General features: G+C 40.7%; 1 protein-coding gene across 9 annotated transcripts in view; it reads right to left on the reverse strand.

Moving 5' to 3' along the window:
• ARL13B (ADP ribosylation factor like GTPase 13B) overlaps positions 1 to 16983 on the reverse strand; it is a 51754-nt gene that overhangs the window by 33819 nt on the left and 952 nt on the right. For 5 of the 9 annotated variants that reach the window (XR_010833453.1, XR_010833440.1, XM_067002012.1 and 2 more), the window contains exons 1-4: positions 16779 to 16917; positions 12923 to 13094; positions 11426 to 11496; positions 6348 to 6597 (exon numbers count right to left, since the gene is read on the reverse strand). Coding sequence is in view for 7 of the 9 variants with exons in the window: in XM_067002012.1 (XP_066858113.1) it covers positions 6348 to 6597; positions 11426 to 11496; positions 12923 to 12981 (380 nt within the window). In the remaining 2 variants the exon portion in view is untranslated. Of the gene's footprint in view, positions 1 to 6347; positions 6598 to 11425; positions 11497 to 12922; positions 13095 to 16404; positions 16559 to 16778; positions 16918 to 16983 lie in introns of those variants that run through there. The other 4 variants (XM_048071692.2, XM_048071693.2, XM_048071694.2 and 1 more) reach the window with 4 other exon arrangements.

Raw genomic sequence — 16983 nt, forward strand, 5'->3', positions numbered from 1 at the left:
TGGAGGACTTGCAATGGAATCCAGTCCAAAGATGCTAGCAAGGATTAGATAAGAAGCAAACTCCTATTTCTTTTTGTATCAGCTTAATTCAGGTCAGACTGTTGGCTACACATCCTCCAGGCTTCAATTGCACCAGCCTATCAACAGCACTTGTATCATCCTTCCATCTCTATTTACTTTGTATTTCCTTTGTACTTTTTTTTTTTAATTCCATCTTGTCAAATTTTCATTCATAGTGATGCCATTTCCATGCATGAATGTGGGCATACATGCCTCCCTACCCACGTAAGTGCATGGAAATGCATATATTTTTTTAAAATCACAATTAAAATCACACTTTACAGTGAGATTGGGTTAAATTCCCATTGTTTCACAAAAATTAATACGCAGTTTCCTTTTAACATCTTAACTGAATGCAAATCTTCAGTACAAGAACAGTATAAGGTACCTAAGGACCTACTTTTCAGATTTAATAGTTCAGCAGTTCACAGAGCTACTTATCCTTCTGTTTTACGCACATTGCCCGTTTTGTTCTTTTTCCAACTTCTGATGAGTTACATTCACGTGTCCCTCAATATTATGAGCTACAAAATGTGGGAAAGAGCTAAGAACAGCTAGACATTGACTCAACCAGTCCCTGAAGATAACTTAGATGTTCCTATGAAATGGCTGAATTAGCAAGACAGGAAGCACACCACTGCTTTATTTTATAGCAGCAGTTATTTCTGCAGAGAAGAGAAACAAGTAGATGGAGATTATTTTTGCTTGTCCCAGTGAGTGCCATCTGCCCTGTACACAACCCCTTTGGGAACTGAATGAGAAATAGTGCTCTAATGCAATTCTAAATGGAAAATAACAGTGCAACTGAAATGGAAAAGTTATTTCAAAAAACAAAAACCACCACAGGAATGTATTTCTAAATACATTTCTTTATGCTGTGCAAAGACAATCAATGCCACTATATCTGGATACACTCAGACCGAATTGCGCTGCAATTCTGCAATACACTAACTGAGCTAGATGCCTTTGACTTTTTTCCCCACCAGATGCAATTAATCTATCAAAAGGGACTACCAACTTATTTTCACATTGCTAGATTTAGAAATAGGTGGATTTGTTCCATCCCAGCTTAATATCACTGCTGAGATTAACTGTTAAAGTGCAACCAGAGGTCTGAACTTTAAAGTGAAAAAAGATGATTTACACAGTAGAAAAAAATAAAACCTGGTAATGACACCACTGATACTATTCCATTAAATAATCTCCCCTAACTGCTGCATTTATGGAGCCACATTTTTGTTCCAAAGGCAGAGTAGAATCAAGCCCATAATCAATACAGGGAAAAATTTGCTATGGCCAACATGCTCTTTCACACACACACACACACGTATATGTATATATATACACACAAATACAAACACACGTATGTATATGTGTATGCATACACAGAAACACCACCCCATCTCCCATTCCCGTTCTTACTTTTAGAAAACAAGGTACGTAGCAGCCATCTTTCCCTACCCAGCCCTTAAAACAGATAGCATTACTGTAGTTCTGTGAAGGATTATCTCACGCACAGTTGACAGAAGCGAAGACCAAAATACAACAAACACCACCTGCTGACACAGCATCCCCCACGGCAGAAGTGTCCACGCAAGCATCCTTATCTGTGAGAGAAATGTGTTTCTGGGCTAGCCCTTCCTTTTCACATGACAAAGATGTCTAACCAGACAAACAGACAATAGTTATTTCAAATAAATGTAAGCCATACTTTAAATCCTGAAAGAAAATTCAATCTTCAGTAATACTCAGGAAGACAACTGCCTATGCACATGCAAGTAAATAATTCAAGTAGTTTTCAGCTTTATATTGTTAGAAAACTGCAAAACAAATCTAAGTAACATGCTGAAGAATCTTCAAGAAGAAAGACATCAAGACTTGAGCAGTTTGTTGTGTTTTTTTTCTTAAAACACAAGGTGCTATTATTACACTGACATCATGAGAAATTGATATTGAATATCCAGAATGATTAAGAGCTGAAATTATGTAGGCTGAAGTAATCATTAAAATGAACTTTCCAGTGGTTTTTTTTCCTCCAATAGTTACACAGTTATGTGTAACTGACAAAAAGAAACTGAAGCAGAGAGGCTATAATTCCAATAAGAAATGTGAAATATTGAAGATTATAATCCCTCATCACCTAAATAAAAGGTAGAAAGTAGCTTTCTACTTAAAAAAAAAAAAAAAACCTGCCCAGTGATCTCTCTAATACAAGAGCATCCACACATGGAGTTCAATATTGCCTCTTGTATGTTTATTTCAAATACTTCAACAGTATTTGTATTCATAATATTAAATACAGGTGATCCTTTCTGATAAAATGCAGGATAAAGTTTTAAAAGAAGAAAATCTTGCATACCTATATAAATCTTGAGGACACTGACAGAAGAACTGACCCATGAGCTCAAGAACCACCAGGTCTTACTCTCTGCAAGTCAATTTCCCCATACTTACCGGACTGATTAACTACCTAAGCACCTGAATATTTTAAAAACCCCACATAAGCAAACAAATTAAAGTGCTAACACTGTACAGTAAAAAAAAAGCTAAACACCAAGTTTAATGTCTTCAAGTAATTTGTACCAACAGTCAATAACAGCCTTTTTTAGTCAATAACAGCCATCAGCATTTTAGGAAAATGGTCTTAAAGTTACATTGTGACACACTGATAGATGATAAGATGCCACTGTCCCAGTTCAATGTGATGCAAGTATCGCACTGAACAGTATCAGAACTCTTACATCCCCACAGTACTATAATACAGAGCACCAAGTACCAGTTTTATGCCCACACTGCACAATTTAGTGCATTCTCTTCCTGGGCCTCCACTTCTCCCTGCATCAGGATTGCTGTGCATCCCTATAACAGGGAGGATGAGGAGCAAGAGCTGTCTCCTCCTTCACCCTTCTTCTGCCAGCAGTGTGTTGTCTTCTGGCAAAGAGCAGCGCTGACACCTACACAGGTGTACTGTTAGGGATTAGGGCATGCCATAATGCAGTTGGTTGGGATGGGAGAAACACAGCAAGAGGTGGAATAGGCCAATGACTCCAACTCTACTTCACTCTGTAACAAAGATCACACCCCAAACTCTCTAATAGTGGATCTTGTTCTTCATCAAACAAGAAGACTCTTCTACCCAACAGTGGTTCATAGTGGTGTCTTGCTAGCACTACTCACAGCACGCATTAAGAGAAACAGACATGTAAGACTACATATGGTGCCATAACTTGCCATAAATTCCCAGCACTTGTCAGAAAGGATGGTTGTTTGTTCTGATATAAAACAAATTAGGATAAAGTGCTCCAATATTCAAAGATGAAGTAGGAAGTTATTTACTGGAAAAAGCTAGCACTAAAAGAAAAAAGTTAGCTTTAGGAAAAACTGACTTTTTAGAATAAAAACATGTATTTTTCAAGGTCCTACTCTTCTACTCGATTTTAAAGTATTTTTTGTGGATACAACTTTTCATGTATTTCAAGAAAAAAATGTGGGCCCCAGTTGCACACCTCCCTGCACATTAAGATTTAAACATTTTCATTGCATGCAGCACAGTCCTAAAATATTCAAAAATGATTAGACAAAATATTCAGAATTCTTCTACCACCTTTACCACCTTCCCCCCGCCCCCCCCACTCCCTTCTCCAAATACCCACCATCTTAGATGCTCACCTAGCTGCTTAGTTATAACTATGCTGTCTTTGGGGACAGCACCAGCTGTGGCCCCTGGATAAAATGAATGGCATGGACTGGCTCCTGCATGTGCTGCTTGGAGCGAAAAGCCTTTGGGGATCCCTTTCTGGAGATGACTGTTCACATCCACGCTACACAGTGCTTGACCCCAATCTCTCATGGGCTGCAGGTGACATCCCTCTGGCCTTGGGACATGGTGATGCAGCACTGGAGATCTGTCTTGATTAGTAGGAGCTGGTGTACTCCGCACCCTTACTAGCCGGGTAAACTAGAGTTCGACACACATCCCTGCTCAGGAGTGGGGAGACATGCAGCTGTTTCCCTCTGAGAAGGAACGAGCAAGTCAGCTACCACACTCAGCTCACTGTAGTGCCAGCACCCAAGAAACAAAAGGTCGGGGGAGAGAAGGGTGGGAGGAAAGGGGAAGGAGCGAACAACTACATCTCTGTGTAGACAAACCACATGATTACTGCACTATTCAAAAAGGGGAAAAGAAAGTTTAATTAGTCTACTTTATTGAAGGACTTCGTTGAACACTCCCAAGCCTTTCCTGGTGACCATTAAATGTTTTCCATTTGAAGTTATCTAAACTTTGATCCTTTTTTGTTATTGTTGCTTTTTTTTTTTTTTTAATAATTCTACAGTGCAGATGAGTACATCTTGAAAATGAATATACAGAGCTATGAGTGAATATGTAGAGCAATGGAAAAATCTACTATCACATAGCAGCAGCTTAAAAATGCCTGGAGAATAGTTTTATGCAATGTTGTTAACAGATACCTTTTTACTCTAATGAACCAGACCCTGCAGTTACAGATACTTTTTACGAGGTTAAAAAAAAAATCTTTTATCTAAATTAGGTTACATTATTTCCTTTTTAAAGTTTTCAAGTTAAAAAGGAGATACATTTACATAAATAAACTTCATGATTCAGCATGTATTTTACCCATTGCATAACATCTAAATTTGCTTATCTGAGCAGCATCACTATTCCATGCAGCAGACACTGAACAGAAAACACAGACAATACAGAAACGAATTTGCAACTCAAGATGCAGGCGTGTACAGGGATCATAAGACAATGAACTACCATTTATCTTCACAGAGCTGGGACACTGCCAGAGCAAATTCTGTTCAAAGGCTTGAGGGTCAATCAGTTAGAAGACAATAACATTAACAAACTTTGTTTAGTTACTATTAGACTCAGTTAACAGACTCTGCCTTCTGATTAGCTACTGACATGGATCAAAAACCAGGATCAAGTCCCAGGAAGGCATGTGGGCTCTGTGCGGATACAGCCAACCACCCACATCAGCTCTATTACAGGATCACGACAAAGATTTATATGGAAAAAATAAAGTTATATTTATTTTGAAACACTCCACAGTTGTCAACTGTCACAGGTTCATTTTCAGAAGAACATATTTGAGTTAAACTAGCTGCATTAAAATGGTTTTATTGCCTTTCCTATACCACAAACATTCAGACAGAAATGGAATTTAAAGTCTAATCTATTTTTCAAAACGTACACTATTAGCTTGCTGAACTATACACTGTTTCATCAAAACAGATTAGCCAGCTTCACTCTCAAACCACCAGAGAATCACTATGCCTTAAAAATAAAAGGCATCTCTTCTCAGCTTTAAGCACAGATTCTTTATGATACTGTGGAGGTGATGTACAATCACTGAATTATGGAGTTCTTACACCCACCAAAGATACTGTCCTGAGAAACCATTTTCAACTTTCATACCTTATTTTGTAACTTTAAAATGGCATTTGTTCTCTTTTTTTTTCCCACTGCTGAATTTAACAAAACTGTTAGAGTGTTTTACAAAACTTAGTTTTTAAGTAGAGAAATTTATTAGTTTTTATCTGTTCTGTGTATGAATTTCCAGACCTTTGAAACTTGTTTTTTTTAAAAACACATGCACTGAAGTGAAAGCAAATGCCAAGTACTACTGAGGTATGCTTCCTTTAACAAGATTTTGCTGATCATGCATCAGCAGCACCACCGTGTGTCAGGTGAACAAGACATTTTTATGTTTACTGGTATTGCAGAATATAAACAATCATTTACAATTTATGGAATTGATCTAGACCTAAACAGTAACAACATTTTTCCAAGAAGTCACCATGTCAGACTTGCACAGCCTTTAACCTGCCCTATCATATGAAGTAATACTAAAATCTGAAAGAGTTTAAACAAATCTTATGGATTTTTCCACTGCTACTGAAGGAGATGAGAAACAAATATAAAGATCTAATAAAAGGCTAAATAAAAAAAAAAATCTAATGTCAGATGCAGTGAATCAATTTAGCATGTCACCATGTACAACTTGAGAGGGAAGGCAAAAATGAGGAGAAGAAAGAAAGAAAAGGGTTTTTTAACTGCTATAATATTAAGATGGCATAAACACACACTGTGATAAGATCATAAAACTAACTGTAGCATTGGTCAGTGCTAAAACAACAGTACTATCAGTGTACATTATGTTGATACTATACACAAATACTTCTTTAGAAGGTATACCCAAGGTCAAAAATTAATAAATATTATTCTAATGATAATTTGAGACGTTGTAGATAATACTTACACTAACACGGGTTTCCCTGATATCTTAGGGCTGTTTAAAACTTCTGTCATGGCTTGCTTTGTTTCTTCCATTCTTGCAATGTCACTGGAATCCACGACAAATATTACACCGTAAGACTCAGCATAGTAATTTCTCCAAATGTTCCTAATTCGTTTTCCACCTCCTAAATCAAAGATGGTGACTTCAAAGCGTCCCTGTTTCAGGTCAATCTTGGAAAACCCAACCGTTGGTGCTACATCTTCAGGAGACTCTGTTAGAGATCAAAGGAGAAAGCCTTTAGTAAACAGTTGCCTTAGCTATTTAAAGAGGATTTTACATTTCGATTTCTGTAGCAAAATCTGTATTCTGAACACATGGAGCAAATCCTCACTGTTAAGTGACACCATGTTGCTAACCACATATTTTACACTAATATTTTCCTTTTCCTAAGATAATTTCAAATTAACACATTACTCTCAACCAATTATTTTACATTGATTTAGCACCAGAAAAAAAAAAAGCAAAAAGGGCAATTTTTAATATTTAACACCACACTTAAAATGAATTGTAGTTTTTACTTTTACACACAACCTTACCCTAGGTGCTCCCTTCTGAACAGTTATATAGCATTTGTATGGTATTAATCCAAATTTGAGAAGCAAAACAAAACAGTTAATGTATTATGAACTGGGAAGCCTTGTGTTCTGCCAGATTTCTTCTTTATCCCTCATGATTGCCAAAATGGCTTCAAAAGCTCAAATCAAGGGCTGAGATAAAGCAGCTGCCTGATCAGCCTTTAAAAAGCATGAAGCCAGGTTCTCCTTCAATTAGTTCATTCCCTTTATTCAAGGGTAGTTTGGCTTTTTTTGTTATTTTACGTTTTTTGATTTTGCCACGCAATATGCTAAAAAGCTATAGCTTTATATGTAGCACTTTTACTTGCTGTCTCCCTCAATGGCAAAGAAAGCCTGCACTTGCCTCACACCGCTAAGCTGACTCTGCAGGGGTGAGTTAATTGGATTTCTGCAACTGTCTTATGTAGCTTGGTAGCAGAAGGTGGGAAAAACAGATGTAAAATTCAGCTTGTTGAGAGGAAGAAGCAAAGTCATGGTTAACAGCACAGAGCAACCTGAAGAGCAGCACAGAAGCTAAATTACTACCAGCCTGCTGCTCCCACATTCCTTTTCTGAGAGAGAGAGAAATCCTTGTCACACCCAAGATGGTAATCCAGAACAGCCCCCTGCCAGAGCAGCATAAGCCAAGACTCCAGCTACAGAAGGGGGACACCTGTTTGTGACAAATTCCAACTCCAAACCTCAAACTCTGTTTTGAGAAGTAGTTTGGACAGTCAGCTATATTGTTCTCTTGTACAGGCATGAGAGCTTGTTAAGGGTGAATGTTACTGATGATACTGAAATTAAGGTAATATCACTGAAACATGTAGTCCTGTTGTACTGCAAGGTCTCCAGTAATAAAGTCTTCATGTAAAAAAACAGCATCTGCTGTATAAGCTGTAGACCCATTTTGGCAAATACAACTTTGGAGGTTATGTTAATTTGCCCAGGTTTAAGAGTCCTAAGAACAGAAATACATCTGCAACAGGCTTCTACTAAAACCCACCAATTGCAACTGTCACCTCCTCCCATATGCTGCATGACTTGCACAGGCAAAAAAAAAGAACATGTATATATATTTTAAATTAACCCTGAAAACTAAGTGAAGGTTCTAATTTCTGCAAACCCTGTTAAGGACAAAAAAATTGTTTTCTAAGGCAAATAGTATTCAAGCCTTGGGAAACAGGCACAGAAGTCAGAAGTATCCTTTCCAAGAGTTCCTCTTCACAAGGATCCATATCTTTTTTTTTTTCCAATAAACAAATTTACTTTCAGAAATAATAGTCACTTTTCTCTGATAAAGGTATTAAAGTTGATCTTGAAACAGAATGGAAGACGAAATAATGAAGTTTTCATGAGCATGAATGTTTTCAGAGCAAAGATTCACAAATAACCTCTCATTTATGTTCCTAACTTTTTTTTTTTCCACATTTTAGCAAGTCAGTGAGCTTGCATAACAAGCATAAACAGAAAACCGACATGGAGCCTCTGAGTCTGTCAAAAACACTACTTGGTAGTCTCCTATGTAAACAAGATGAAAGTTATTTAGAAAGCTGATCGCAAAAGGAAAAATAACTTAGAGAATATTTGTTCTCATAAGCACAAGTTTTATCTCAAATTATATCCTGTTTGCAAGTATTATTGGACAACACAAAGTACCCTCCAAAATCAAGTGGTCTCTTACCTAGATAGGTCCCTAGAAAACTGCTAGTGCTATTCTAGAGATAAATAACGATGTAAAACGTATCACGAGAGCCATTGCTTATATGTTATACATACACACTCAATTTCCTTTTTTGGAACCTTTTCCTAGTTATACATGCGTATGACATAGATTTTATATAAAGCTTACTGATATGCGCACATTTGCTGTGCAGTCACCAGAAAGCTACTTCTGCACACACAACAGAAAGGAAGACTTTCCCTTGCCTAAGGAGGATAGGATTAGAGATCACTTAAGCAAACTTGATACATGCAAATCCATGGGCCCAGATGGGATACACCCATGAGTGCTGGGGCACCTAGTGGATGTTATTGCTAAGCTACTCTCCATCATTTTCAGAAGGTCATGGAGAACAGGGAAGGTATGCAAGGACTGGAAGAAAGTGTATGTCATGTCAGTCTTCAGAAAGGGCAGGAAGGAGGACCCCCGAAACTACAAGGCAGTCAGCCTCACCTCCATCCCCGGAAAGGTGATGGAACTGCTCATTCTAGATGTCATCTCTAAGCAGAGAGGTGGAGAAGGAAGTGATGAGGAGGAGTCAGCAGGGATTCACCAAGAGGAAAACATGCTTAACCAGTCTGATAGCCTTCTACAATGGAATTACTGGCTGGATAGAGGAAGGGAGAGCAGTGGCTGGATAGAGGAAGGGAGAGCAGTGAATGTTGTCTACCTTGACTTCAGCAAGGCTTTTGATACCATCTCCCATGACATCCTGATAGGTAAGAACAGGAAGTGTGGGTTAGGTGAGTGGTCAGTGAGGTAGATGGAGAACTGGATGGATGGCAGAGCTCAGAGGGCTGTGGTCTAGTTGGAGGCCTGTAGCTAGCGGTATCCCCAGGGGTCAGTACTGGCTCTGGTCCTGTTCAACTTACTCATCAATGACCTGGAAGAAGAGACAGAGTGCACCCTCAGCAAGTTTGCTGATGATACAACACTGGGAGGAGTAGCTGACAGACCAGAAGGCTGTGCTGCCATTCAGAGGGACCTGGACAGTTGGGCTGAGGGGAACCTCGAAAAGTTCAACAAAGTCAAGCACAGGGTCCTGCACCTAGGGAGGAATAACCCCAAGCACCAGTACAGGCTGGGGGCTGACCTGCTGGACAGCAGCTCTGCAGAGAGGGACCTGGGAGTCCTGGTGGGCGACAAGCTAACCATGAGCCAGCAAGGTGCCCTTGTAGCTGAGAAGGCCAGTGGGATCAGGGGGTGTGTTAGAAGGAATGTTGCCAGCAGGTCAAGGGAGGCGATACTCCCCCTCCACTCAGCCCTGGCAAGGCCACACCTGGAGTACTGGGTCCAGTTCTGGGCTCCCCAGTACGAGCCTGGAGCTCCTGGAGAGAGTCCAGCAGAGGGCTACGAAGACAATTTGGGGATTGGAGCGCCTCCCTTATGAGGAAAGGCTGAGGGAGCTGGGCCTGTTTAGCCTAGAGAAGAGAAGGCTAAGAGGGGGATCTTATCAATGTATATAAATATCTTCAGGGCTTAAAGATGACAGGGCCAGGCTCTTTTTGGTGGTGCCCCGCGATAGGATGAGTAGCAATGGGCACAAAGTGAAACACGGGAAGTTCCATCTGAATATGAGGAAAAACTTCCTTACTGTGAGGGTGACAGAGCACTGGAACAGGTTGCAGAGTCTCCTCTGGAGACTGAAAACCTGTCTGGACGTGATCCAGTGCAACATCCTCTAAGTGACCCTGATTGACCAGAGGTTGGACTAGATGATCTCCAGAGGTCCCTTCCAACCTCAATCATCCTGTGATTCTGTGAACACGCAAAGGATTTGGTCCTCCGATTTCTCTAGTGTATGCCGACATGTGAAACGCTTCATTAACCAGAATATTCTGATTCTTTGCATTGATTCAAACTAATTGTGAATTAGAACACCGCCTACAGAGTTCTGAGATTTTTTCCTACACTTGCTTTCACTTAAATTAAGCAACCAACAGAGACAGACAGCTTGCTTGTAGTTACAATGTTCCTTCAGCTATTTAGTGAAATACTGAAAAAGTTCCTCCAGTCCAAAAATATGCTATGCTCATGAAATCAAAACAAGAACCCTTATCCAAAACAGATTTTGCTGTAAATTTATATTTTGCTCATTAACAATACAGTGGTCAACTTAAGCCACAAGTACCAAAGTACTATGAATGCTTTGACCTGGTATTTCCGAAATAACTGAAAACAACTCTGTGGACTAACTGTCCAAGCAGACCAATGGCTCTAGGCTGCATGGTGCAATGTCTTAAGAGGTAGTTGTCTGCGTATTATCCACCTTGCCACTAAGCCATATTACTACCTGTGGAAAAACATGCAGTAGAGCAGTAACAACGCTGCTTGTCACACTGCTGGTGTGTTAAAGTAGCACTGATTTACTCTGCATTAGTTCAACATGATCTTACCTGCACTGGCCAACAAGCAGAGCTTGCTCTGCTACTTTTCCTGAGCATAAAGCACAGGTCTGGGGGAACATACTTTTTAAGTCACCCTAGTATGACCTGCCAGACATCAAAAATCAGGATCTTTATGTTTCCATCTAAGACCCTTTTTTTCCCCCTTACCTGCAGTTCTCCACACAGTGAGCCTGTGACATGCTCGCTTTTGTCACCAAACTCTTTAAGAAAAACACAATCACCAAAATTTTCTTTAAATGACATGGGAAGAAGAGATAAATTAAGAGATGAAGTAATGTTTTAGACAAAAATGATGTAAAGTGAGTAATTACGCTCTTTCAATGCTTCAATTAAATCACCAAATTAATTGCTTACCTCCTTGAATTCCTCGGACTGTAGCCGTTTTACCAGCATTATCAAGACCCACCATTATTAGTGTCACCTTCCTCCATAAGGAATAAAAAAAAAGAAAGATATTTCAAGTCTTTTTTCTTCTACCTAGACATAAGCTATTTTAAGCTTTTTTTTTTTTTTTAAATACATGCATGGCAAATATATGACTAAGTAGTAGAAAGAATAAGTATCAAAATATCAAGTGGCAGGCATTATTCCATTTGTGTATCTGGCATTCAGTGTGTCAGACCATCTGATTAGACAGAACAGCAGAACAAGCTATTAAATGAGAAGTCTAGCATCACGCTAAATGTTTCACGTGTGATAATGACTTTGCTCTTAACTTGCATTTGCCTGCTGAAGCTTCATTTCACAGTACTGTAAATTTTATACTTTTTATGGTATAGTCATGGTCTCTTTAGCAGTTTCTTTAATTTCATTTCCATTCTCCTGTATTTTACTCTCTATCTCAGTCAAATCTGTGGTCTTGCTTACACCAGCAATTTATTTCTGTCTCAACCAGTGCAGCTGAACAACACTACACAGAATAAAAAGAACCTTGGGTAGACAACATAATACACTATAAATTAAGTGGCACTGGTACTCATCTTGCTTTTGTTTCAAGCAGGAGTAGTGAAAGCTGCAAACATACAAAACAGTGCTATTTATTTTATAAATTCAAAGTGGTGTAGAGGCTAGAACTTGTACTAGAATAGGATTTTAGAATAACACAGGAAAAATATATCTGTGTATGTAACTCAATCATTCCTCCAATTCATGAATACTCAGACAAGTCAAAGAAATTTGCTCACCTTTATGCTCCTTTAAATGAAGGAACAGTAAAAACATTGTTATTTCCAGTCTTAAAACTATAACAGTATCACCTGTGAAGTATAGCTTACACAAGTCTGCTCATCTCTGCTAATCAGAGGGAAAAGGATGCAGGATGTTAAAATAAAAGTAACAGAAACAAATGAAGACAGTAAGATTCTGGAAGTGAAAATGGATCATCAGGTTGCCCACAAAATGCAGCATTAGGGTAATTAAATAATAACAATAAAATAGAATTATACTGGAGTACACTATACTCCTGGCAGTGTTTTAACGCGCCACACTTCATAATCTCAAAATGCAGAAGCTAAATCAAAAAAAGAAGGGGTTGAATTTTACATAGACAGTCTAGCATTACCCCAGATGCCCTACTTGAGAAAACAGTGCGTGAAGGACAGTATTTTGAACTTTATACTTTCTTTCAGTCAGAAACAAAGTACCTAAACTAAAAGTGATTAACATTTTATTTTCAAGTTCAGAACATGTATTGATATTCCCTTGGAGAAAAAAAGAACAACAGATTTTATCTTCAAGTTTAAAAAAATATACTAGAACAAAATAAAGTGAAACATTGGTGAGATGACATGAGATACAGTTTGGGAAGAAGGTCAGCACAGAAGTAGAAAATGAATGCTTTCACACGCTTACCTGACAGGCTCCTGCCACCGTTTTAACCAGTTGCAACAATTGGCCATTAGACTGAACATCCCTCTTCACTAGCCATCCAGAGCCTCAGAAGCTACAGGAAAAATGGGGGCAGGCCAGAACAGTTCAGTGAGACTGGAGAGACGGCAGCGGCCCAGGCCTTGTCTTGTCACCACTAGCAAGAAAACCAAAAACAGTTAGACCCAAAGCATGACAAAGACAACCCGTTTCCCGAGCAGCAGCTTGTCTGTTCAGAGCGTCTCCATCTTCAGCCAGCCCCATGACAGTCTTGTTGTGTCTTTCACTCTTCCATCCTTTCACACTTCACTTGCCCCCATTTTATGCATCTAGGCAGCAACATCAGAGTACTCACAAAACATAGGAGTGCGAGACCAGCGCACGTCAGGAAACCTGCAAATTAGGGCAGTACAACAGCAAGCTACGAAATAAATCCCAGTGCTTGCCTAGTTATCGCATCGCGCAGCTCTGCTGACTGACAGAAAATAAGGACCAATTTGAAGCACAGGTGAGGCCTAAGAACATAACAGGATAAGACACTAAAAGCAAACAAAGAATGTCATACCCGCTAAGTACATTCCTTCACTGTCAGTTTCTTTTACACATCAAGGAAACCAGTCTCTCTGGAGAGTACTCGGAGGAACAGGCAACTTAAAGACTAATAATTTTCACTAAGTTAAATAGAAGAATCAAGCACCTGTCATTCTACAATCCCATTTTCTACTCTTCGAGCATGAGAAAGAAAGAAGCAGGGAACATATTCCTCTTTCTGATACTGCTTTGTGGAATAAACTATGGGGAATGACTCCTTGACCATGCGCATATTTGTTTCTTTACATGTGCACACAAGCATGAAACAGTAAGACTTAAACAAATCATGCAGTGAAATGCATAGAGTCAAAAGCTATAAAACACCCTCAGTTACTTTAGCTACAACAGTATTACTGCAAATAACAGCAAAAGAAGCGTGCTCAAGTAAAGGCCTTCACTGAGCTTTAGTCAATTCTAGTGCACGATTTCAAAGCCACTACATCCCTGACAGGGTGCTCTATTGGGTCGGGCTGGGATGAAGTTTGTTTCCTTCACAGCAGCCTGTATGGTGCTACGTTTTGTATTTTTGGCTAAAACACTGCAGGTAACACACCAATGCTTTGGTGATTGCTCAGCATCAAGGCTTTCTCTTTCTTGCTCTGCCAACCCCGAGTTGGCTCGGGTGCACGAGAAGCTAGGAGGGGACACAGCCAGGACTGCTGAATCAAACTGACTGAAGGGACATCACGTACGCTGCAATGTTGTACTCAGCAAGAAGGCTGAGGGCAAGGAGGAGGACGGGGGGTTGTTCATCATCATTGTGCTTGTTTTCCCAAGCAGCCAGAAGTATGCCGAGGCCCCACCTTACAGGGAATGGCTGCTGATGGGAAGCAGTGAATGAATTGTGTTGTGGTTTTTTTTTGCTCTGCTTAAGTATGCAGCTTTTGCTTTCTCTGTTAAATTGTAATTATCTCCATCTATGTCTTCTCACTTTCTCCCCATCCCAGGTTAAGAGGGGAGCGAGCAAGCTGCTGGGTAGGGGTTTTGCTGTTGGCTGTGATCAACCCACCACAGTCCTTGGTGCCCAACACTGTGCTCAAAATAAGGACTGTTTTAATCTGAGAGCATTACAGTTATTAGCAGGCTCCTGTACTGGTCACGGAGCCTCCTTACTTCAGTGTATGTTACAGTACAGTGCTTGTTAGCGGCTGGGAAGGGCAGTGTGGTTGCTTCTCCCCTGGCAAAAGGCAAACCCACTTGGGGGATTGTCTTTGCTTAAGTACCCGGGTGCACTTGATGAATACTGCAGAAGGATGAGGAAGTCCACTCTGTACCTAAAGGAGAATAAAAGCAGGGGGAAAACAACCCATGATTTGAGTTGTATGTTACAGGAACCACTCGAACCAATGCAGGACAAGCCTTTTGCAGGGAACCAGGTGAGTGCGCTCAGCACCCAACACGCCACTTCACTGGTCCTTCATGGATTAAGCCCAACTCATTGACTCTTCTCACCAACGCCTGGGGGAGTGGACGCACATACAGGATAGGGGAATCTTATCTGTGCGCTTGTCAAGGGACAGTGATTGAGGACACGCCAAACCCTCCTCCAGAGGCTATCACAAACCTTGCAGAAGGAAGGTGTGCGATCACCTCAATTCATTGGCTCATCCCATCGTAGATCAGAATCTGATCAGCAGCTTCAGCTGAAAAACAACTGTTTTTATATCTGAGTAGCCAAGATGTAGACAGATATTCCCTGCTGCTAACTTGCCTTCATGAGCAGATTAACTGAAGGCAGTAACATTTTTAATTACCATGGAAAGTTTTGTGAAGCTTGTTTATCAAAATTCATTTTTTAAACAAATACATTTCTTTCTCATCATTTAAAATAACTAGCCTCAAACCAAGCAAAGTTCAAATGAAGCAGAAAAGTGAATAATTAAAGATACCTTCCTGATGTCATCATCTTCCTAATCTAGGTTTAAGAAGTATGGAAAAAATTGAGGAACTACCCCTAACAAACTTATTTTGTCCCTATTGAGCAATGACGGTTTAAATAATTTATACAAGCAGTAACAGAGGACTCCTGATCTTATGAAGCTGCTGTATTCAAGGATGCTTTTGTGCAGATCTACATCATTCAATATCAGAAACAGATCAGATTTCTTCTAAAGCAGAGACAACAGATATTCTTTAAAAATTTATGCTGTGTTGTATAAGGGCACCTGAGAATAGCTTCTCCACAAGAAGATCTAGGGCATGAAGAATAGAGAAGCTCCTGAGGAGAAGGCCAAGATAATTACAAGGATTCCAAGCATTAAAACTGTGCTCTGAAGAATCCAAAAAGCCACAAGAAAATACACACGCAGTAGAGTACACTGCCTAGACCCCCAAGCAAGCACCAACGCTAACCTTGACAACATAGCTATACCACTTTTTAGCTAATTCTGCTGAAAAGCAAAACGTAACGGCTCCATGAATGAGTAACTGACAAAAATACAATATTTTCAATGCCTGAGCATCACCACTGAACAAATCCCATCCCACGTTCACAACCTGCAAAGCTGGACAGCCTGTAACTAAATAGCTCTAAAGCACTGACAGGTCCATAACGTCCACACAGGATTCATGAACAAAACCTGCTAAAGAGAGAAGAGCAACTAAAGACTATGTCACAGAAGAAGAATCTCGTTTAAATACAAAACCCGAAGAGGGGAGAACGATGGCAAAGAAAAAACAAAATCCCCAAAACACGGCACATTGAAGAGACAAGGGTGTTCAATGCTATGCACGAAACGGGCAAACGCATGATACTAGGTTACAATATTTCGCATAGACCATGCACTTTTTGAACTAGCAACAGCAAACGGCTATTGATCTCCAAAATTAAATGCAAACAGTACATCCGCGTGTGTTTACTGACAACATACGCGTACCATTTCAGGTATAAAAGCTGCCACCTTGAACTCCTTCTGCTTGCTGAGGTGAAGCACCACCACCAAGCCCCCCAGCTCAGAAGCACGTAAAGCCACAGGTAAACGGGAATAACGTCCAGGTAGCAACCGAGCACAATTATCAGGACAAAGAACGCCAAGAACCCAATTTTTAAGGAAGAACGCGTACAGAAGCCCTACAAAGATGAAGAAAATCATGAGATAACCGCGTTAACTGCTAGCGCTCTGGAGTAAGACCTCCTCTAGACCTCCGCTGCCGAGTAACGGCTGTTCGCAGCCCACCCGTTAGGCGACCCAACGGACCCAACGGACCCCCAGCCCGGCCCCCCTCAGCCGCCCCCCCCCCCACCCCGTACCGGCGTCCCGGGCCCTGGCTGCCCCGCGGTCACGTGCCCGCCGTCACGCCGGGCCGGGCCGGGCCGCCCCCCTCGGGGGCCGCGGGCCCGCGTAAGCAGGCCCCGGTAACCCCTGGTTACCGCGCACGGCGCGGGGAGAGGGACAAAAAGGCTCCGGGTGCGGTGCTGGGAGGAGGGGCGAGCCGGCCAATAGCGGCTCCGCCCT

The sequence above is a fragment of the Anser cygnoides genome, chromosome 1 (assembly GCF_040182565.1).
Source record: "Anser cygnoides isolate HZ-2024a breed goose chromosome 1, Taihu_goose_T2T_genome, whole genome shotgun sequence".
NCBI classification, from domain to species: Eukaryota; Metazoa; Chordata; class Aves; order Anseriformes; family Anatidae; genus Anser; species Anser cygnoides.